Source organism: Calidris pugnax, unplaced genomic scaffold (assembly GCF_001431845.1).
Source record: "Calidris pugnax isolate Ruff unplaced genomic scaffold, ASM143184v1 scaffold212, whole genome shotgun sequence".
NCBI classification, from domain to species: domain Eukaryota; kingdom Metazoa; phylum Chordata; class Aves; order Charadriiformes; family Scolopacidae; genus Calidris; species Calidris pugnax.
This window is the reverse complement of record NW_015091012.1, coordinates 76,785-98,834: the sequence shown is the minus strand read 5'-3', so window position 1 is coordinate 98,834 and position 22,050 is coordinate 76,785. Positions and strand designations below refer to the sequence as shown.

Sequence of the window (22,050 nt, the reverse complement as noted above, 5' to 3'; positions counted from 1 at the left end):
TTCCTAATATCCAGCCTGAACCTCCCCTGGGGTAACTTGAGGCCATTTCCTCTCGTCCTGTCGCCTGTGACTTGAGAAAAGAGACATGACACAGCCTCCTGAGTCAGCAGAATATGTACCAGGAACTATTGCTCATAATCCTCTAAAAACTGATATTTACAGGGTTAATATACAAACATGAGATGGCTTACAAAATAAGTGTGTTTAGGTAATGCCTATGTTAATACTATGATTTCCACATTTTCTCACCCCGAGCCAGATCCTGGTACCCTTGGTACCCTCCAACAGCCCTCAACAGCACCCCTGAAGTCACACAACAAGGGCCATTTTCAGATGACATAGTTCTTTTGAAGTCGCTTGAGAATAATGTATTAAAATTATACTGTATTAATTCTCTAGGAACCAAAGCTGTAATTGGCACTTCGTAAAACAGAAAGACACAATTCCAGCCCAAACAACCTAAGAGACAGCACCGGAAAGGTCACTGAAATGAAGGGACGGAGAAAGGAGATTGAAGAGCATTACTTTGCAGTTCATAATCATTTGCTCAGATACTTAGGTTTTCTCAGGTTAAAGTGTTTTGGGTTTGGGGATTTCTTATGTATTTTAGTTAGATCCAAGGTGTAAAGTCTTTTCATACCAGGTAAAACTTCACTTCAGTCTTGGTTCAAAGAGGACCTATTCACCATCTTCCCATGGTTCAGTGTCATTTGTGTGAATTTTGATGTTGTACACAGTATGTATGGATGTGCTGGAATGGTATTGTCTGACTATTGTCTGTGTATTTTTCTGCTGTTATTATGTTCTTTCTTTCAGTTTTACTCCTGGGAGCCAATGAATCTATGCTCTGGACATATGGACAAATAGAGATAGAGATGGAGATGGAGAGGAGATGGAGATGGAGATGATGGAGATGATGGAGATGGAGATGGCATCTTAACATTATTCTCTGAAAATTAACCCCAGTGGCTAATGCTGGGGTTGCACAGTGAGAGGTCAGTACTGAAGAGAAACACTTTAAATAGTTAGATCAGAAATTAAGTTTCTTCTCCCTTTAAATGACATTGGAGCAATTAAATGTGGCCCTACAGAAAATTTGCTTAAGATGTTGCTACTATGTCACTTGTCTGAATTAGAAAGCTGATCTGAAGAAGCGATGCCAAGATGCTCATAGGACCAAGGTGGACCTGTTCTGTGATCCATTCAGACACTCACACTGTGCAAGCCCCATCAAGTCAGATTTTACTACCTATGAACCTGCTGTTCTGGTATTTGCACAGAAGATGTTTTATAACTCCTCATCTAAGGCCCAATTCTACTCTGAAGTATTTAGTGTGGATCAGTTGGCTGCAGACGAGTCCTAGGCACAAGTTTCTTCTCTTTTCCTTGCACCACCTAATCACAGGCTTACCTTAAAACCATACACAAATCTAAGGATGAGGAAAAGGAAACAAAGATGTGGTACAAGATAAAATGGGGTTTATGAATAGCAGTCCTCTCCTGAAGATCACCCAACAAATCATCTCAGAACTGGCAGGGGAAGCTCAGAGAGCTCCATAGGAATTATACCTCCCCCTTCTCCATGCCCACCACTGGTGATATTTTAAGCTAAAGCTCCTGTCATCTACCACTTGGATGTAACCAGAAATTACATAAATTCTGACTTTCATTTAACCAGAAAATCACATAAAATACATATTTTCCAACCACGTGCTGGCATAGTCAGTACATCACCATAATGGATGGATGTAATTTTAATTAAAAAAAGAAAAATCAAAGAAATCTAGTTAAATTAACTAGATGTTCAAGTTTTCTGATGACAGAAATGAAGTATATTATTTTTGCATACTGGTATGAAAGAAATAATGCAGCAATAGCTGCATAGTTTAAGCATTCTCATTGTAAAGATATTCAAGTGAAATGAAAGAAGACTACCACAAAATAAGAATAAGCTCCACTAAAAACTTCATAAATATGAAGTTTGGTGGGATGGGAAAATCTCTGGTCCTACGTAGTTTCGTCTTTGTTCACGGAATGAAATAATGCGCGAAATAATTCTACATATGAAATAATTGAGCAGAATGTGAAAGATGGCTTTTCTGTTTTTTCTCGAGAGAGCCGCTTGGGAAACTTTTAATTTCCAGCCAGTTGAGTTATAAGATTCTTTAACACTGAAAAGCCTGATGAGCCAATTCAGGCTGGCACTGAGGGGACAGCCCGGATCAAAGGGCAGAGACCTCTCAAGCTCCGCTGCGTCAGATCATCGTTTGGTTGCCAACCTAATCTACTGAGGCCAAAATTGCTTTGCAGGGGAAGGTACAGGAAAATAGAGAACATTTGTTTATGTCAGGCCGCCTGATGCAATTTGCTAGAGTTATCACGTTTAGCAAAAACGTTAAGATTCAAGCCAGAGAACAACAAGCTGCTACTGTCTGGTATCACTCAAGTTAAAAATCAGTGCCCTCATTTGGGTGCTGAGGGCTACAGGCTGCCCTTCTGGCTTTCAATCAATCAGTCTCTTAAACTGGAGCCCCTTTGTATTTTCACACTGGGGTCTTTGGTATTACTAAAGCATTCCACTGTCAAAAAGCAGAGTTACCCTTGGCAACAAGTTTTTTTTGGAGTTTTTCCTTATCAGAGATTGCTCTGAAACTGAACATGAAGATTAACTGGCAGCTGCTGGTGTGCTCTAATACTGGCCTTTCTTTAACTGAGAAGGGGCTTCCTTTTCTAAGCAGATCAACGATGGAAAACTTTGGTGCTTATATAAAAATACGCCCTATGTAATGTTTCTCAGCTAATGCTAAATAATTAAGTTTTTGGGGTGATACGCTTGGCCTGTTTTCCCTAGTCACATCCTAAGCTGAGTGCCAGAAAATTACATAGTCTTATGGTTGAGAAAAATCCATTTTCCCTAAAGGGAAATTTAAAATAAGAAGTTTTATGTTGTGATTTTTTTGCTCCTGTCACACTCTCTTCTGTCCCCTGATCATTCTGGTGGGACATGTGATAAAATAAGAAGTTTTATGTTGTGATTTTTTGCTCCTGTCACACTGTCTTCTGTCCCCTGATCCATCCATCTGGGAGCTACGTGTCTAATCCAGGCTGGTTACCTGGGTTCTCTCTGCAGTCAAAGGAGAGAGAGAGACTGAACCTTTCTGACAGTATTTCTCTGACTGAGTTTGGAAATTTAGGAAAATGAGTAATTCTTAGAAAAAAAGACCTGTACATACAGCTAAATGACCCTACTACCCAACTGCATTTGTCATTTTACATAAACTGGTTTTCCTTCTCTTAATAGTGAAATTCAATGTTCAACACGTTTTTGTCTATGGGATTATTAATACCAAAGCCAGTGAAACTACTTTCCCTGAGGAAAACACGGTATATTTCAAAGAAATTAAGGAAATAAAGAGGGAAAATTTATGGAGTGTTGAAACCAGCACAGACACGTTACACACTGGAGCCGAAAAGCTTCACACAAATCGATTATGGCGTGTCTGGCATGTAGGATACACATACCACTCCTTCACCAGTAAATGCTGTACATTTTCAGAAGTTTCCACACAGCATTAAACAATTTGTCAGGAGTAGTGGGAGACCACAGGTACAGAAAATCCGCAGAGAAGCTAGAGACACCCGAGGAAATACAGTATTTTAAAGTTTTCTAATTGCGGTGGGGAAAACCAGTGGAGCAGATGGGAGACCTGAGGTTAACGTGGAGCCAAAGTAATAAATCTTTACCAGATTCACTTAGATTAATAAGCAATACAATTATATTAAACAAACAGACATGGAGTATGGAAAGCTAAGCTAAAGACAGTAATAAAAATCTGTATCTGTAGAACCACAAGTGGAAAGAGGAGTGAAAACGGGCTTTGAAAATACAGCAAAAGCTGTATTTACCAAAATACAGGGAAGCATTTCTCATGAAGGTGAAACAAATTTTCACTTTCATGCTGTTGGGAAGCGTATTCTGGATGCCAGCTCACAGCAAGCAAAAAAATAAATTCAGCAAATAGGCAGAGATGAACAATCACAAACAAATAGTCTTACAAATGGTCAAAATAAAGAGCGACACGTCAGCTCACACTTAGAACACCATGAAAATCAGGTATCTTGACAGTGTGAGAATTAAAGGATTTCAGAAGCTCCAGAGGACTGCCACTGAAGATTTTCGGGTTTTTTTTTTAAACTGAAAGAGAAATAAAGAAGAGACTTGTAAAATGGGGGGTTTAGAAGAGAGAGGATGATGCAGAAACTCAAATGATGAAAATGATGCTGTGAGGGCTGGAGCCCCTCTGCTGTGAGGACAGGCTGAGAGAGTTGGGGTTGTTCAGCCTGGAGAAGAGAAGGCTCCGGGGAGACCTTAGAGCCCCTTCCAGTCCCTGAAGGGGCTACAGGAGAGTGGAGTGATATGACAGGAGTCTTCCAGTCCCTAAAGGGGGCTCCAGGAGAGTGGAGTGATATAACAGGAGTGATAGGATGAGGGGCAATGCTTTTAAACTTAAAGAGGGGAGATTTAGATGAGTAATTAGGAAGAAATTCTTTGCTGTGAGGGTGGTGAGAGCATGTCCCAGGGTGCCCAGTGAAGCTGTGGCTGCCCCATCCCTGGAGGGGTTCAAGGCCAGGCTGGATGGGGCTTGGAGCAACCTGGGCTGGTGGGGGGGGGGGGTGGAACTGGATGGTCTTTAAGGTCCCTTCCAACCCAACCCATTCTATGAGTCTATGATATTTGCAGAGCACTGCAAAAATCCTAGCAAGAAATAAGCTCAAACCAATCTCCAGAAAGTCTGGGCTAATAAGTGAAACACTTTCCTAAGAAGGCTACTTCTGAGAAAGCTCCTGGCTAATTTCCGTATGTGAGAAAAGTAAAAATCCCTGTAATTTAGCCCAAGGCACATACCACAGCCTGAAGCTCAAAGCAGCAAAACAGGTCAATGCACATGTAGCTGCGGGAGGATTTTGCAGACAGGCAGTGATGTGCCCTCTCCCACTCAAAGAGCAGCCAGGGTCCACCACTCCAGGACCATCCTGCCAACAGCCAACTAGAAGACAGACGGTTGCTTTTTATCACCTCCAAGCAACCCCTTTCGTCCATTCTGCATACAGCTATTTTCAAAACTGACCTGTTATCCTGATAGTTGGTTCTGCTGAAAAAAAAAAGAAAACACAGGGAAAGGAAAACCTGTAGAAGTTTAACAAATTTTCAAGCATCCCCTGCTGCTCGAAGCTGAGGAGTGATGTATTCCATGAGGGTCACAAAACGAGCTCAGTGCCTGGTACTGGTTGTAATCTGGATAACTCTTATCACTATTATGTCCAGCTATTGAGAAATCATCTTATTTTGTTTTATTTCTTAGCAGGCATAATATTATTATGAGTTATTTCTGCAGGAGTCCCTGCAGGCATCAGAGAAGATCTTGTAACAGAAGGCATTGTGGAGACACGTAGGAAGACACAATCTCTTCCCTAGGGAAGAAGTTCCAAGAGATATGAAACAAAGGAAGATTAAACAGAGAAGTCCTAACCCTGGCTGAGTGCCCCATTATCTCTGTTCTCCACTGGTAAAGGCAGCATAAGGAGAAACTACTCATCCATGTCCTTATTCTACCTATAAGATGAACACGAGATTACAATCTTATCTCGTGCACAATTTAAGATTTACAATCTTATCTCGTGCACATGGAGCGCTGTTTGATCAAGCTTACATCAGTCAATGGAAAATATGCTGTTTCTCATTACCTGAGGTTCTTGGAAAATAGCGTGAAAATTATGTAAAGAGAAAGAAAAGACATAAGGTCTTACATAATTTACCTTCAACTGATTTTGAGATCTCTTATGCTACTTATTTCTTCACCTTGTGCTAATAGATGATGCCCCATCCCTGGAAGTGTTCAAGGCCAGGCTGGATGGGACTTTGAGCAACCTGGTCTGGTGGGAGGTGTCCCTGCCCAGGGCAGGGGATTGGAACTGGATGATTTTCAACCTCATTTTCTTAAGATAGAGAAAGGAAGTAGGAGAAGAGAAAGAAAGGGGCTTTGTCACTGTGTGTGCTGGTTACCAGGGCTCACCAGGATCAGGTCCTGGGCACACACACACACACACATTTAACCCATGTTTGTGAAGACTGACACTAGGTCTTGTTTTTGTTCCAGTAAGCACTGAAGCAAATTTTGAAAGTGTAAGGATAATTGTTATCTGGGCTCCTCTCAATGTGCTCAATCAGAGTCACTCACCTTTGTTACGTGATGCTTTTCATGTTGTACGGGAATCTTAAACATTTGGCACCAATATGTCGTATCCTTGTCTGGTACAGGCACCTGTCTTAATAAAAAGGGCAAGAAGACGATTATAAAAGTCACATCACCCTGTTGCAGTCGCCCAAAGCTTTGGCTGCCACCTTCTCCCCATCTCCACATAAACCCAAAACCCGGAGTAACTTACGTCTTTGTTTGTCAAGTCAAAGTATGGCAAAGAGGCAGATAAGACTTCTTCCTTCTCGGGATTCAGTAAACGTAGACTCTTTGCACCCCGATTAGACCCGTGGTAATTTTGACCTGCTTCTCCCATGTCTTTGTGGTGGTAGGCCCATATTACCCGCACTGTGCTCTCCTGGAAAAAGATATGAAAACCACCAAAAAACCCATCAAGAATAGGAACAAGATCTTCCTTGGATGGTTCATAGAATACTTCAGATTGGTAAGATGTAGTGTTGCTGTACCTGAACAATGACAATGTATATCCCAGGCTGGATGGGGCTTGGAGCAACCTGGTCTAGTGGGAGGTGTCCCTGCCCAGGGCAGGAGGTTGGAACTGGGTGACCTTTAAGGTCCCTTCCAACCTGAAACATTCTATGATTCTATACCAGAGGAGCAGTCACCTACTACCTTTAAAATTAATAATGTTTTATACTTATAGGGTTCATTGCAGATCTGCAGAACTTTAATCTCTCAGAGACTTTACTTCATTAATGCCTCAAATTTAAATCACATCTGCAAACAGCAGAACAGACTCACAGAGAGGGAACCAACTAAACACATCAAGCAATTTCTTTCCAGAGATGCCACTCATTTGGCCACCAAACGAACAGGTTTACTGCCAAAACAGTTCCCAGGATCAGCTCTGTAAAGATGGGAAAAACCTTCTGTGAACTGCTGTCCTTGCACGCCAGGGAAGAAAGACATACAGTTACAGAACAGATTTATGTCTTAAAAATCAATTTACAGCCACAGCACAGGTCAATTCTCTGCAAACCATTCTCAGGTGGGAATCATCACCCTTGAGACAAAATAATCTAATAAATCCTGAAGTGTCTCAGAATGTTAAATTATACGGAGACAATTCAGAGCAGGTGCAAAAACCATAGATCCATTGGCTGCCTGGACATCTGGCCGTTTATACAGCTGTGCTTTGCTTCCTGCACCTCTCAGCTCCTCATGTCCTTAGTTTAGCCTATATTGTGAAAACACAGATAATGAAAATAGTGCTGAACAACTACAGCAACGTTTCCAAAATGAGTAGGAAACAAATCAAAGCATAGAAAGGCTTGCAAATCCAATCTGTCATTCCCGATACAAAAACCATCAACTTCATATAATTTAAAATTATCCTTAGGAAACAGCACAGCAGTCCCCAGGGCAACAGGAGAATTTACCATTAAAAGTATTTTAGCATGGGAAGAGTTTTATCACAGAAGTCTTCATCTTCTTTATTTTTAATATAGGAATAAAACCAAAAATATGCTATAAATATATATCTGCCCCAATGTTTTTTTAAAAGTCTACCTTTAAGATCAATTACAAGTTAGTGTCAGACCTAAAAAGTGTTTCTCAAGTTGGCATCTCTTGAATGACTGTAACTGTGGGACACGGGATTCGATGGCCCAGAGGTACCTCTTTCAATCCTGTGTTCACTTGGTATGTGAAAAATTAAGAGAACATAATATATTAAAGTAGAAGGAAAAAGAAAGCTCAAATTAAAATATAGGAGCTTCATAGCATTTAATATACTTAATAGTATTTTATATACCAGCACAAGTATTTAAGTATATAGTATATATTTATGTATATAGTATATAAGTATATATAAGTAGACCTAACATGTTTTGGAGAGTGAATTTCTCTAATTCAGTCCTTTTACTATGATACAAATTTAATAACCAGCTTCATAATCGTGTATGCATTTGGCCTGCATTAATTACTTCATCTCACTACATAAAGGCAGAGCATCTTACCGTTATGCTTTTGTCATTTGTATCACAAGTGTGCAGTTCTCTGCTAAAAGCCAATATTGTATGCGTGCTGTTTTCCATGGCGTATTCCAGGTGGTAATCCTGTTGAGGGTCTTTTTTAAGTACTCTGTTTTCATCTGTAAAATAATCCTGTGGAAAAGAAAAGGTGGGCTATTATTAAAATCTAATAATAAGTTAAAAATAAAACTTTAAGTCCAATACTGAAGCCTCTTAAAACACATCTTTATGTAAAACACTGAGGTTATCATAGCTTTGTATCAGAAGATGAATTTGAGGTGAAACTGAATGGTTTTTTGATTAAAAATCTTCAGGAAAAGCAGCTTAAAGAATGTCATGAGCATCTTTATCAACATGCTGCCTGTATGTAAGAGCAGAAATACCGACTGTACCCAACAACACAGAAGCCTGATTTATCACGATGGGGGTGTTGTGAATTTGGAGAGAAATTACAGAAAGAACAAATTTCACTTAATATTCACACCAATACAACTTTTCCTTTCTGTTTTTTTCTTCCCTGCAGAAAGCCAACCTCTTGAATGAACACCCACCAGAACCAGAAACTCCATGGCTTAACGAGTGTGGAAAGTCCTGGGTTCACACAAAAGGTGCTGCTGGGTTGGGGGGGGGATTATTTTTTTGGGGAGGGGAAGCAGCTGTTTGTCAGAAAGACACCCCCAGCCTGGGGTTGGGCAGAGGCACGGTGCGATGGAGAAGCGATGGAGGGTCATTAACCTCCTCACCCCAAATTACCATGGCCCCACACAGCTGGGACCCGTCCCTCCCTCATCTCCCACCCCTGGCCACCACCTCCACTGGACCTCCTCTGGTCACCCTCCTTTGAGGGTCCCAGTTTGGGACGGGGAAGAGGGCTTTTAATTAACAGGGCTTTTAATTTCTGGTGCCGACCATGCTACAGGCATGATTAATTAATTAACCGTTAACAGTGAGGTCCTTGAAGGCTCTTGGTCCTGCAGCTATTTGGACCTCCTTCCACTTTTAGAGAGATTTCTAGCTTTCCCCTTTTGGTTATAATTTGAAAAAAATATAAAATGTTATGTCCAACTATTTGGATACCTGTAAAAGTAACCGATACCTTATTAATTCACTTTTAGAGAGACTTCTAGCCTTTCCCTTTTGTTAAAGTGGAGGTAACCAAGCTAAAAAATTATAAAATATTATGCCCAAGTATTTTGATGCGGGTAGAAGTAGCTGATACCTTATAAATTCAATAAAGGATCATTTAGGAGCCATAATGTTAAATTTAACCCCACTTAACCTTGGAAATCTGTGTGTGCAAGAAACCACACCAGTCAGCGTTCACAAGCTGGTCTGCCTGCAAAGATATACAAATAACTGCACACCCAAACATTTCATTAAGGTATATTAATCTGGTTAAAAAATTATATAAAATTATCTCAGTCATAATGCAGTTTCAACAATGAAAAGAGTAAAACCTGACCATTTTTTATCAGTATGAAAATATTCAGATTTTGTTATGTCTTGCCAAAACTACTGAAATAGTTTGGATTTTTTTCAGTTCTGGAACAAATTCAAAAATGTTTAAAGGTACCAAAATAAGTCCTTCTTTTCCTGTCAGCACTTCTCATGACTACAAATGAATGAGTACATACATGAAAGGATACACACATGGAAAAATAATCACCAAAAAGAGCAAAAGAATGGTCTGGGACCTGAAGTTCTAAGCTGAAAGAAAGGGAACCGATGAGTTATGTTTGTTTAGAGAAGGAATTCTGGATTTGCTTTTCCAGAGGGAAATAACACGCTTGCTGTGGGATGGTACTTGAAGATGGGTACTTTATGGGACCAAAACTCTCCACATTAACCTTCTATCAGAGCTTGGAAGGAGAAAACATTCCTCTATGGGATCTCCGCTTCCATCTTAAAAATAGCAAGGGCTTGTCTGGACAAGAAATGTAACCTCATGAACATCAGCTTTTATTGAAGTGTGGTATCTCTTCTGAAATGTTACATTCCATTGGAGGAAGCCACCCCTGTATTAGAATAAGCACCCACACACTGAATTGTTGAGGAATAGAAATCCAAGAAGAGCTTTTCCTCACAATTTTTTTCAGTTCTGGAACAAATTCAAAAATGTTTAAAGGTACCAAAATAAGTCCTTCTTTTCCTGTCAGCACTTCTCATGACTACAAATGAATGAGTACATACATGAAAGGATACACACATGGAAAAATAATCACCAAAAAGAGCAAAAGAATGGTCTGGGACCTGAAGTTCTAAGCTGAAAGAAAGGGAACCGATGAGTTATGTTTGTTTAGAGAAGGAATTCTGGATTTGCTTTTCCAGAGGGAAATAACACGCTTGCTGTGGGATGGTACTTGAAGATGGGTACTTTATGGGACCAAAACTCTCCACTTTAACCTTCTATCAGAGCTTGGAAGGAGAAAACATTCCTCTATGGGATCTCCGCTTCCATCTTAAAAATAGCAAGGGCTTGTCTGGACAAGAAATGTAACCTCATGAACATCAGCTTTTATTGAAGTGTGGTATCTCTTCTGAAATGTTACATTCCATTGGAGGAAGCCACCCCTGTATTAGAATAAGCACCCACACACTGAATTGTTGAGGAAGAGAAACCTAAGAACAGCTTTTCCTCAAGTGAGCAGGTTGAAAGGTGTCGCCTGAAACTGCTGTGAAGGAAAGCTCAGAAACGTGAAGCAGAGTTAGGTGTGTATTTTGCTGGTTTGAAAGAACTCCACCGTTTCCCAGCAAGTCCCGAGGACACAGCTGTAACCATAAAAAAAACCCCTCCTGTGATACAGCCCTGACTTCCACGAGCCTGCGGGGAGTACGGAAAAAAATAATTCAATGTGTAATTAAGGTATTAGCTCAGATGTGCCTGGATAACCTGGTTGTCGGTGGAATTATCTCACTCGCCCAGGTGACAGTCAAAGACAGGTCACGGCTTGCGGCGAGGGGCTCAGTTCGTGGCCAATGCGTTGGGGAAGGTGGTCCCAAAGCCCAGCCCCCAGGAGAAGACCCCACTGCTCCTCGCGGGAGTCGTTCCATAACTCGCCTTAAATTATTTTGTGGGTAGATGCTAATCTGACCCACTAACACTAATCTTTCCCATGTGAAAATCTCTGCGAGGTAATGAATTCCTTGCCCTTGCTTCCTCTCTCTGCCTGATACAGGCCACCTTGGAGCAGCCCTTGAATATCAGGATGCTGAGAACACCTGGGAAGCAAATTTATGTAGTACCCAGGAAGGCAGAGAGATATCCATTTATTCCAGAAATCCTATAACTCCACTGAGTGCGGTGGAACAGCCTGAGAGGAATCAAGTGAATACACTTGCCAGGAGCTATTTAGGAGTTAACGAACTGCCTCTACTACTATTTTTATTTCCTTTGTTGAAAATTGTCCAGATGTTCATCACAAAAATGAAATCAAATCATACATCAAAAAAAAAAAAAAATTTCTTAACAGCTCAGAATTTGATTGCTCAACGTCTCAGATGAAAGATGGTTTCTTTACCAGTTTGGAAACAAAATAAGACCACATTGCCAAGGGAACGTGCTGTTCACAAAGATTTAAGCCAAACTACTCACACACTGCTCAATATAACAATCAGAGCTTAAAAGCCTTTAAGACACGTGTTTGTGTATGCAACATAAAGAACAAAAAAAAGTTATCAAAAATGAAGACACACTGACAAACTGTGGTGCCACTTCCTTCTCAGTAGCATCTTGAAAAAGTAAGAAAAAGTTAGTAGACATATCTTTATAGATATATGTCTGCACCTTTATGCATGTCCTGTGCTTCCTTTCAGAGTAGAAAAATAAGAATAAATGAAAGTCCTGCTCCTATGGTACAAATGCTATCAAAACCATAACATTTGAACAGCCTACTCTCCATTTCATAGAATCATAGGATAGCCAAGGTCAGAAGGGACCTTTCAGATCATCAACCCAAAACCATAACATTTGAACAGCCTACTCTCCGTTTCATAGAATCATAGGATAGCCAAGGTTAGAAGGGACCTTTCAGATCATCAAGCCCAACCATCAACCCAACAAAAACCATCACTAAACCATGTCCCTCAGCACCACGTCTGCCCAGCTTTTAAATACCTCCAGGGATAGGGACTCCACCACTGCCCTGGGCTGCCCATTCCAAAGCCTCATAACCGTTTCAGTGTAAAAATTTTCCTAATATCCAATCTAAAACTTCCCTGACTCAACTTGAGGCATTTTCCTCTTGTCCCATTGCCTGTTCCTTGGGAGAAGAGACCAACACCCCCCTCTCGACAGCCTCCTTTCAAGGAGTTGTAGAGAGTGAGAAGGTCTCTCCTCAGCCTCCTTTTCTCCAGGTTGAATTATACTGACACAAGTCCCCCTGAATTTCACAGAGCTCCAGCAGAGATCTGCAATAATTATCAAGCCCCTAAAGCTGAATTTCCCAGCCAGTCACAGCAGCAACCTGAAAATGTGGATTTATGTATTGATTTTACACTTGCATCCAGATTCTTTGCTTTCTTATACACACAAAAGTATATATCATACATTGAATGAAGGTAAAGTTGCCAAGTTCCACATCAACAGAAGCATAAGCAGTTACGAAAAGAGAAGATAAGGGTGAAATCACTTCATTTTTCTAACATCTTATTTTGGTTATTTAAATAGTAAGCGTTTTAAAACAAAGTTCTAGAAGTGTTATTGGTCGTGCTACATAATAACAAAGATGCTATTTTTATTTCAAAATTTGCTTGTTTAAACTGTTTTCATTTGAAGCATTTAAAGTTTCCGCGTTCCCTTTGATTACATTGCATAAACTGGTGTTTAAAACTCTGGACTGAATTGTGCAATCAGTCAAATAATGAGGCATCTCCTTCCTCACATTAACTAGAAGTTGAAACAACATATGGAAAATTAAACCCTCCTGACAGTACAAGTTATTTTATGTTCTTTTCCAGATGTGAAGCCAATCGTGTTACGCAGTTTTTCAAACCCCATTAAGCTCTCTCTTTCTTAAAAAAAAAAAAAGATGTTTCTCTGCACATATGGTTTCTGATTGCTGCTCTACAAACACTCAGGGAGAATAATTTCTTAAGGATATGAGAGAAGGCTGTTTTATCCTCAGAGAATGTAAGCACAGCTGTGGAGGGAAGCCTGACCCCAAAAGTGCCACCAGCTGTCATCGCAGGTGTTTATGGGACTCCCTCCCCACAGCTTTACAATGTACAAGATTGTTGTGTTTATGATATCCATTTCCCATCCTAAATTACGCACAGCACCTTTCAACCTCGAGGAACATAAAATAACTTGCAAACCATGGCCCTGTCCAGCAATTCCCTCGTGGGCTCAACTCGGGAGCCGGGATTTACATACCCTGTCCTTCCCTAGCCAGGACATCGATGTGATTCCAGCAGTGATTTCATAGAATCATATGATTCCCTTTGGGTTGGAAGGGACCTTAAAGGTCACCCAGTTCCAACCCCCTGCCCTGGGCAGGGACACCTCCCACCAGACCAGGTTGCTCCAAGCCCCATCCAGCCTGGCCTTGAACCCCGCCAGGGATGGGGCAGCCACAGCTTCTCTGGGCAACCTGGGCCAGGCTCTCACCACCCTCATAGCAAAGAATTTCTTCCTAATAACTCATCTAAATCTCTCCTCTCTAAGTTTAAAACCGTTACCCTTCATCCTATGGCTCCCCTCCCTGATCAAGAGTCCCTCCCCATCTCTCCTGGAGCCCCTTTAGGGACTGGAAGGGGCTCTAAGGTCTTCCCCGAGCCTTTGCCTCTCCAGGCTGAACAACCCCAACCCTCTCAGCCTGTCCTCACAGCAGAAGGGCTCCAGCCTCCTAAGCATCTTTGTGGTCCTTCTCTGGCCCTGCTCCAACATGCCCATGTCCTTCCTGTGCTGAGGACTCCAGAGCTGGACACAACACTCCAGGTGGGGTCTCCCCAGAGCGGAGCAGAGGGGCAGAATCACCCCCTGGCCCTGCTGGCCACACTGCTGGGGATGCAGCCCAGGATTCGAAGGGCTTCCTGGTCTGTAAGCAGGAGGGGCAGAATCACCTCCCTCGCCCTGCTGCCCACGTTGTTTTTGATGCAGCCCAGGATTCGAGGGGCTTTCTGGTCTGTAAGCACACATTGCCAACTCATGTTGAGCTTTTCAACCACCATCACCCCCAAGTCTTTCTCCTCAAGGCTGCTCTCAACACTTACAAGCGAGTAAAGAGACAAGTCAAGAATGGGAAATGAGGGAGAACCAAGCCGTGTTGCAACTAGTCCTCGCCTACAGTCTGTAGCCAAAATGTGGAGTTCTGAACATCCCCAAACCACCCAAACTGATGTCTGAGACCAGGGCTGAAGAAAAGTTTGGCAAAGGAATTGGGAAGCAGTAACCAAGACCCAAGCCCTTCTCCTCAGGGCTGCTCTCAACGCTTACAAGCAAGTAAAGAGACAAGTCAAGAATGGGAAATGAGGGAGAACCAAGCCATGTTGCAACTAGTTCTCGCCTACAGTCTGTAGCCAAAATGTGGAGTTCTGAACATCCCCAAACCACCCAAACTGATGTCTGAGACCAGGGCTGAAGAAAAGTCTGGCAAAGGAATCGGGAAGCTGTAACCAAGATGAAAGTTGGCTCAGGAAAGGACCTATCTGAGTATAAATAGGATGGACAAATTGCTACAGGACGCAAAAGAACTGACCAAAACATTTGTCTGAAATAAGCACCAAGCTATGCCTTTCTGGGTTTCCAGAAAAATAACTGTGGTTAGCATTTCTCTTTTTTTATTGTTGCATTTAATTGAGATGGAATCCTGCTGCTCATGGTTCCAGCACACACTGGATGTGACCACCGAAAAGAAGCTGTTTTTACACTGTGTTTGGCAAGAAGCAAACAGACCATGAGTTTACAAATAAGCAAACCAAACTTTTTTGCAACCTCAAATAAATTTCAGCCTGAGTTTCGGGCTGCTCTTACGTTCGGGAAAAAGAGAGCCCACCCACAAATAATCTTATGAAGAGCCATTGAAGGAGCTGGGACTGTTTACTTTGAGGAAGAGGAGGCTGAGGGGAGACCTCATCACTCTCTACAACTACTTGAAAGGACACTGTAGAGAGGCTGGGGCTGGTCTCTTCTCACAGGTAATTAGTGATAGAACAAGAGGGAAGGGCTTCAAGCTCCAACAAGGTAGGTTTAGACTAGACATTAGGAAAAAAATCTTCACACAAAGAGTGGTCAGAGACTGGAATAGGCTGCCCAGGGAGCAGTCACCGTTGAGTCACCATCCCTGAATGTGTTTAGGAGTCGTTTAGATGCTATGTTGGGGGATAATGGCATAGGGGAGAACTTTGTAGAGTAGGGTTGATGGTTGGACTCAATGATCCCAAGGGTCTTTTCCAACCTGAATGAATCTGCGATTCTCTTCTATAACTAAGGTAGAAGCATGGGTCTGAAAGCATCATCACTCTGTATAAAGCATACCTTGAGGGCATTCCAGTTGACTGACCCAATCTTAGGATTGGCCCCAAATGAAAAAATACCCATGGAAAAGGTATAGAGACAGTAACTGAGCAGTTGCAAGAGGTTCCTAAAGTAACTGGGATCAGGAAGTTCAGCTGCTGCCCTACGAACAGTCTGTTCGCAATTAATTTACTGATTGATTAATTTATTTTATTTGTTTACCTACCCAGCAGATCAGTATGAAGCAATTCAGTCCTTGCAAGGAAGCCTGGACCTCACTCAAGCAGACAGTGCCGAGAAGCTGTGCAATTCCTGGGACAATTCCAATCAAACGGAATTACACTGGAGTAAAATGTGGTTTATTCACTTCAGGTAAATAAGTTACTACTAACTTTAACAAGGACAGAAAATTTTTACCTGTAGCAAATACTCGTGGGTGTGTCTGTATTTTAAACAGAGACACAAAGACACACGTTTTCCTCTTGTCTATTTACAGAAACAGATAATGCATGTATGTGTGTGTACATGTACATCTATTTTCTTTACAAGAAAAAAGAGGGTGTGTATTTTTCACGCACGAAATGCATTTATTTACTTAGAGATATGTCTTTCCTCATTCAAACTGTAAGTTGTTTGAATACATTTCAGTGTATTTCCTATACCTGGTTAAATGCTGCCTGGGGCAGCTTCCCAGTAGCTGACAGTGGCTGTGACACCCCTTGGCATTCCTGGGAGGTATAAAAATATGGCTTTCTCCACACACAAATGGAAAACCCTGACATGTGGAGAGCTTCTAACTTATCAACACAAAGGGGTGAGAAGCACGAGTGCTTAGAAGTTGAAATACAACATCATTTCTCAGGGTGGATAATTCACCTTTGCATCAGAGTCCCCAGGATTTATCTACGTCTTTACACCAAGAGAGAAAATGTTGATTTAAGAGGTTATATTCCAGTTATAACAGAAGCTATAGAGCTAGATGAAAGGCTGTCCTAACACAAACAGACTAGACAAAACTTGTAGCAAAGTGTTTTAAGGGAAGGAAATCCCGTCAGTAGGAGATACTGGATGCTCCAGTCTCCCAACTGTACTTTATCACAAGGAACATTCCTTACACGGGAGCCACATTTAACCAGTACAAGTTTTCTTGTTTTAATTACTTTAATTACCTCAGTTATGAGGAAGTTTTAAAAACACTGCAGGGATTTTTCAAGCACGACTGCTGGTGATACCTGCTCCCAAAATTCCTGAGTGTGCCTTAGAAAATCTCCCCTCTTCGCTCTCCTACTTCTAAGAAACTTGTTTATATTGAGAATTAAATCATTCCCCCATTATTTTAAGCTTTTGCATCACTCACAGTGGCTACATTTTCACCCTGCCACAGATAGTCATTTTTGGGGAGCTTTTGGGGAGTTTTGGGGAGTTTCCAAAATCAAGAAAAAAGTGAGAAAAAAAATCAAAGGCAAGAAAAAACACTATAAAGAAAAAAAAAACCACCAACAAATGAACCAAAAAAACCTTGCAAAACAGCTCCCAAGAGCCTGCAAAATACAAGAGCTATGGAATTCTTCTCATCTTTTGTTCACCAACTGTTGCTTCCTTGTCCTGACCATTGTACCCCTGAAAGGGGACCACAAAGCGCCCAGCCAGTGGAGATGTTCGCTGGAGTGTCCCTTTATGCCCCACAGGGAAGCCAAGAGGGACTCATTAGTCATCTGGAGATCTGGCCCCAAGGCCCGAAGGCATGAAACAGCCTCCAACAAAGCACCGACTGAGATATGTCAGGGTGGCGCTCCCTTTGCATCTCTCTCTCTTGGGGCCTTTCAAGTTGTTTTCTCAACACTTCTTTTGTTGCTGTTGGCATGAGTGCACTTAAAAGCAGCATATCGTTATGTGCAGAGAATGCTCACTGTTTTCTGTCCTTTAAAAAAATCTCTTCCAAGTACTTCCCTATGAGCAATTAAGCTAACTCTATGGGATACATTTGATAACAGATATTCTTTAGTTTGGGTGACAGTTAACAAGCGGGGCTGTAATGAATAATAAAGTACTTTTTAGTGACACACAGTCCCCATTCACCCTGAGTGGGGACTATTTTTGTGCAAGTTCAACAGAAGGTTCTAACAATGCCACCCTCTTGTATAAGTCGCACAAAATAGGCATTCATCAAGGAGGATTACTCTACCCCAAAACGGGGCTCTCTCGGCAGCTACGTGCTGTGGGTGGGGATGCACAATTCCAGACAGGGGTGGAGACCGAGGAAAAGGCATGGGTCTAGCACGAAAAATACACGCTGTGTCAATTCATAAGCACAAAAGAGATGCATTTAAGAAGAAAAAAGAAAAATAAAGGAAAAAAAAAGGAAGAATGAAAACAAGATGCAAAACCTAAGGCTGCCCCAAGAACTTTTAGGAAGAGTAACACGCGCCCCAAGTGACCATGGCAATATTTCAAGGTAATATTTTGCTAAGTGTGAACTCTCCTTCTAAGTCCACCCCCTCCCTGCAGAGACAAAGGCAGCTCCTGGCTCTCCATCACCAGCCCCCCATTTCGGTATCTTCTACTTGTTCTTCAAACACGCTCCCCCCTCACCCCACACAGAATCTGCCCCTCGGTCACCACAGGGCTCTCGGGGACATGCGAGAATAATTAATTCATTTATTGATCTCCCTCTTTTTCTGCTGCTTGGGAGAGGTGCCTCCCTCGGGACAATCCAGCCAAGCTGTATGTGTGTATATACACACTCGTGTGATGCCCTCTACAGCCTCCCAAAATATGGTTAGGTTCCCCTTCCCAAAAACCAAACTTCTGAAACATTAGGGTAGTAAACACATATAACTCTCCAATCATTCAAACGCTCACCAAAAAACTACTCTGGTACCCCATGGAGGCTTGTTCTTCTTCTCTCACCACGTCATAACGCTTTTCACCTTGAGATATTTAGAGACAACTAAACCTCAGACTTTCAAATCGATTTACCCTAAGCCAGACACCCTTTTAGCTTAAATGCAGCTCAAATAAGGGAAAACGAACCAAAACAAATAACTCCTTTACGCCCACGTTCAGGATACACCTAAAAACTCGAGAAATTCAAACCCAATCTCAGTTATCCACAACTTTGAGTCACCAGATTTTTTTCCAGGCAAGGGCTGCCTGCTGACAGTGGGAACAGCATCTGCTTCCTCCGAGAGGATGAGGAGTAAATGCCAGGGGAGATGTTCCCTCTCTTCTCCTGGAAGTTTTCCTCTACCTCGACACATGGATCTCCCACAGACTAAGGAGCATCTGCTTTTACCTTCGCTGTAGACTAACTACATTTACATGTTTGCTCCCAAAAGAGGATTCTGAGCTCTGAGAACACTTTCTATTTTTAAAGGAGAGAGAAATTAAGGAGGGGGGGGGAGGAGAGGGGAAAGAGGCTAAATTCTCCCTAGAGACTGGCAGTTTCAATGCCCACTTGAAAGGCTCTAAAGGTGTTTCAGAACACCTTCTGAAAATCAAGCCACTAACAAGCGTCTCAAAACTTTCAAAGAAACCAAGAAGTGACCCTTCTAAGAGTTTAGACCACGATGCACATTTTCCGACTGATGATCATGGAATAAAAACATATTTCCAAAACCAAAAAGAAAAGTAGGTTCTTTCATTATAGGGTGTACATATTTAATAGAGTGCAGCTAGGCATAAAACCGCATGCTTTCAAGGGTACTATCTATGAAAAAAATTCTTTTTCAGCAGTAAATAACGCAAATGAGGGTGATATACACTTAACACAGAACGTGTCTTTAAAATATTAACTGTATTTGTGTGTCTGGTAAAGGGAAAAATTAGATATGATTGAAATAGCATTTCTAGCACAAGTTGCTCATTTTATAGCAATCCCTGCTGACTGGCCAGAAAAAGCCTTCGGAAAAATTTTGTTTCTTCATCGCCTTTGTTTCTGGTGCAAGCATGGAAATATTTTATCTGAGCAACTTTTTAAAAGCCCTCAGTCCAGATTAAAAAGAAGCTTTGGTGCCTGGAAGCGAGGAAGGAATGGGGATGGAGAAAAGCTCGTGTTGCAAGCGAGTTTAACAAAAATATTTCTTCTGTGCTTTACCTACTCAAAAGTGCAACAAAATAACTCCCAGCATTTAGCAGAGCAGATATTTGGGGGCTAAATTAGTGCTTTGGGGAAAATATTAGGTATTCTGTAACAGGAGGCAATTTCTACAGTCCTTCCCTCTGATATCTCAGTTGTGTTTGTCATGGGACACCAGGGAATAAAATCTGTGGAAGAAAAATGGAATTTCTATGGGGTCGTTTTTTAAAAGATGCTGGAAAGCTGCGCGGGGTGCTGAAAAGTGTCACAAAAAAGTGGCTTTTAGTGCTGGGGAAAACATCCTGCAGTGGGATGCTTCAAGAGCTCGATCTAGTCATTTCATGCAAAAGAAAAGCGAGGAGTGACTTGATTACAGCATATAAATAACTTTATGGAGGTGGGATGCGAGGGGGGGAGTAGAGTTTTTAATATAGTAGAGAAAATACATGGCTGGACTCTAAACCCTGACAAATTAACACTGGAAATCAGGAAAAGCACAGACTCTCCATTGCCACAGGCTATCAAGGGAAGGGACAGATCCTGGATGTCTCCACACCAGGTTTGGATGCCTTTCTAAAAGGCTTGCTTGAAATACGGAGAAAAAAGATAATTCTGATAATCGTCAGTCTGACCATAGATAAGACAAATATTTGCCTAAACTTCACACAGCAAATAGAAACAAAATGGAATATTTATGCTAAAAGCTCCCTTTTTCTGGAAAGGTTTTGATTTTATAAAAATCTCAATAAATATTTTGTCAATATTTAGGGGAGCATATTAAGCATTTAGTTTTCTCATGGTGAACTGTTAATAAAACCCCATGTCTTTTTCTGGAAAGGTTTTGATTTTATAAAATCTCAGCAAATATTTTGTCAATATTTAGGGGACCGTATTAAGCATTTGGTTTTCTCATGGTGAACTGTTAATAAAATCCCATGCTCTTAAAGAAAAAGCTCTCAAAAATTAAGAAGCAGCTTAAAAAGCCCACTAGCTCTAACACAATGAAGAAAAGACAGACACCTTCTCCTGACCGTACTCTGACAACTGGGTGTTATTCTGCTTTTAAATTGCCTCTCTAAAAGTTATTATTCAGGCAACTGGGGGTGACAAGATGTCACACAGGACCTCATTCCCCTTTCGCTCACCCATGGGACAAGCTGTCCCTGCTCCCCCTGCCCCACAGCAGCTCCTCCAAGCTGGATCTCAGGTCACTGAGAGGGAGGAGAAGATGTGGGTCCCTTCCCCTCTCATGGCTCCTACCCCACCAGCCACTGGTGCCTCCTGGTGGGGATCTTCCCTGGAAGCACCAGTGGAGCCTACATCCCACACTCCTGTTCCCTGGAACTATCTAGACAACTACAGAAAGACACCTGGAGAACTATGGCAACAGAACTGGGCTCCTCAGAAGTTGCTTTACCAGACCAAGGACAAGCACTAGGAGCCCCACTGGTTACTCTACAAATCTTTTTCAAGGTCTGGGTCAAAACACCCCCAGGTAAGGAGAGAAGGAACACCACGGGAAGGAGCAGCATGGGCTGTGCCTCAGCAGATGAGGACATCAGCAGGCTGGGAAGCTGGTGGGATCATCCCCCTCGGTGGGATGACAAAGAGGAAGCCCAGGTGGCACCGGGACGGCCGAGCTCCATCACTTGTTGGTTGCCCCGATGCCCTACGGATGGGAAAAGGTGCTCTATCTCGGTGGGAGAGACCCCACCATCCCTCCCCTCTCCTCCTCCTCGCGGGGGGAGTGGGGGGAGAGAGTCCCCAGGGAGAGACAGAAAAGGGCTGTGGCATTTTTTGGATAAGGAGGAAGGAAGGAAACCCAACAACTTTGACGAAACCCAACAATTTTGACGAAACCCACGTAGAAGTTAAGAGGGAAGGGAGAGGACTGAAAAGGGGCAGCTCCTTCGTTGGGGAGGGTTGGGGGGGGTGGAAGAGGAACAATTGGGGTAACCAAAAAAAGCTGGGAGGATGAAACGGAGAGGTAGGAAGATGGGGAGGGAGGGGAGCAAGAAGAGGGGCAGGGAAAGAAGGGGCGTCCCGAGAAAGAAAGAGCAGGGGGGGGACGGGACGGTGAAGGGGGGACGGGAGGGTGAAGGGGGGGACAAAAAGGAGCCGGACCCTTACCTGCAGGTAGGGCTGGCCCCTCTCCACGCCCCCCACCACGATGTCTGCCGAGGCCATGCCTCCGCTGGCCGAGAGCCCCAAGCCCACGTAGCCGCGGGTGCGCACCTCCAGGCGGAAAGCGAGGGAGCTGCCGCGGAG

General features: G+C 42.5%; 1 protein-coding gene across 1 annotated transcript in view; it reads right to left on the bottom strand.

Moving 5' to 3' along the window:
• MOXD1 (monooxygenase, DBH-like 1) overlaps positions 1 to 22,050 on the bottom strand; it is a gene marked incomplete at its 5' end in the record, with an annotated part of 46,297 nt that extends 24,247 nt beyond the window's left edge. The window contains 4 exons of the mRNA XM_014955643.1: positions 6,240 to 6,323; positions 6,448 to 6,615; positions 8,237 to 8,383; positions 21,913 to 22,050. Coding sequence (XP_014811129.1) covers positions 6,240 to 6,323; positions 6,448 to 6,615; positions 8,237 to 8,383; positions 21,913 to 22,050 — 537 coding nt within the window. The remainder of the gene's footprint in view (positions 1 to 6,239; positions 6,324 to 6,447; positions 6,616 to 8,236; positions 8,384 to 21,912) is intronic.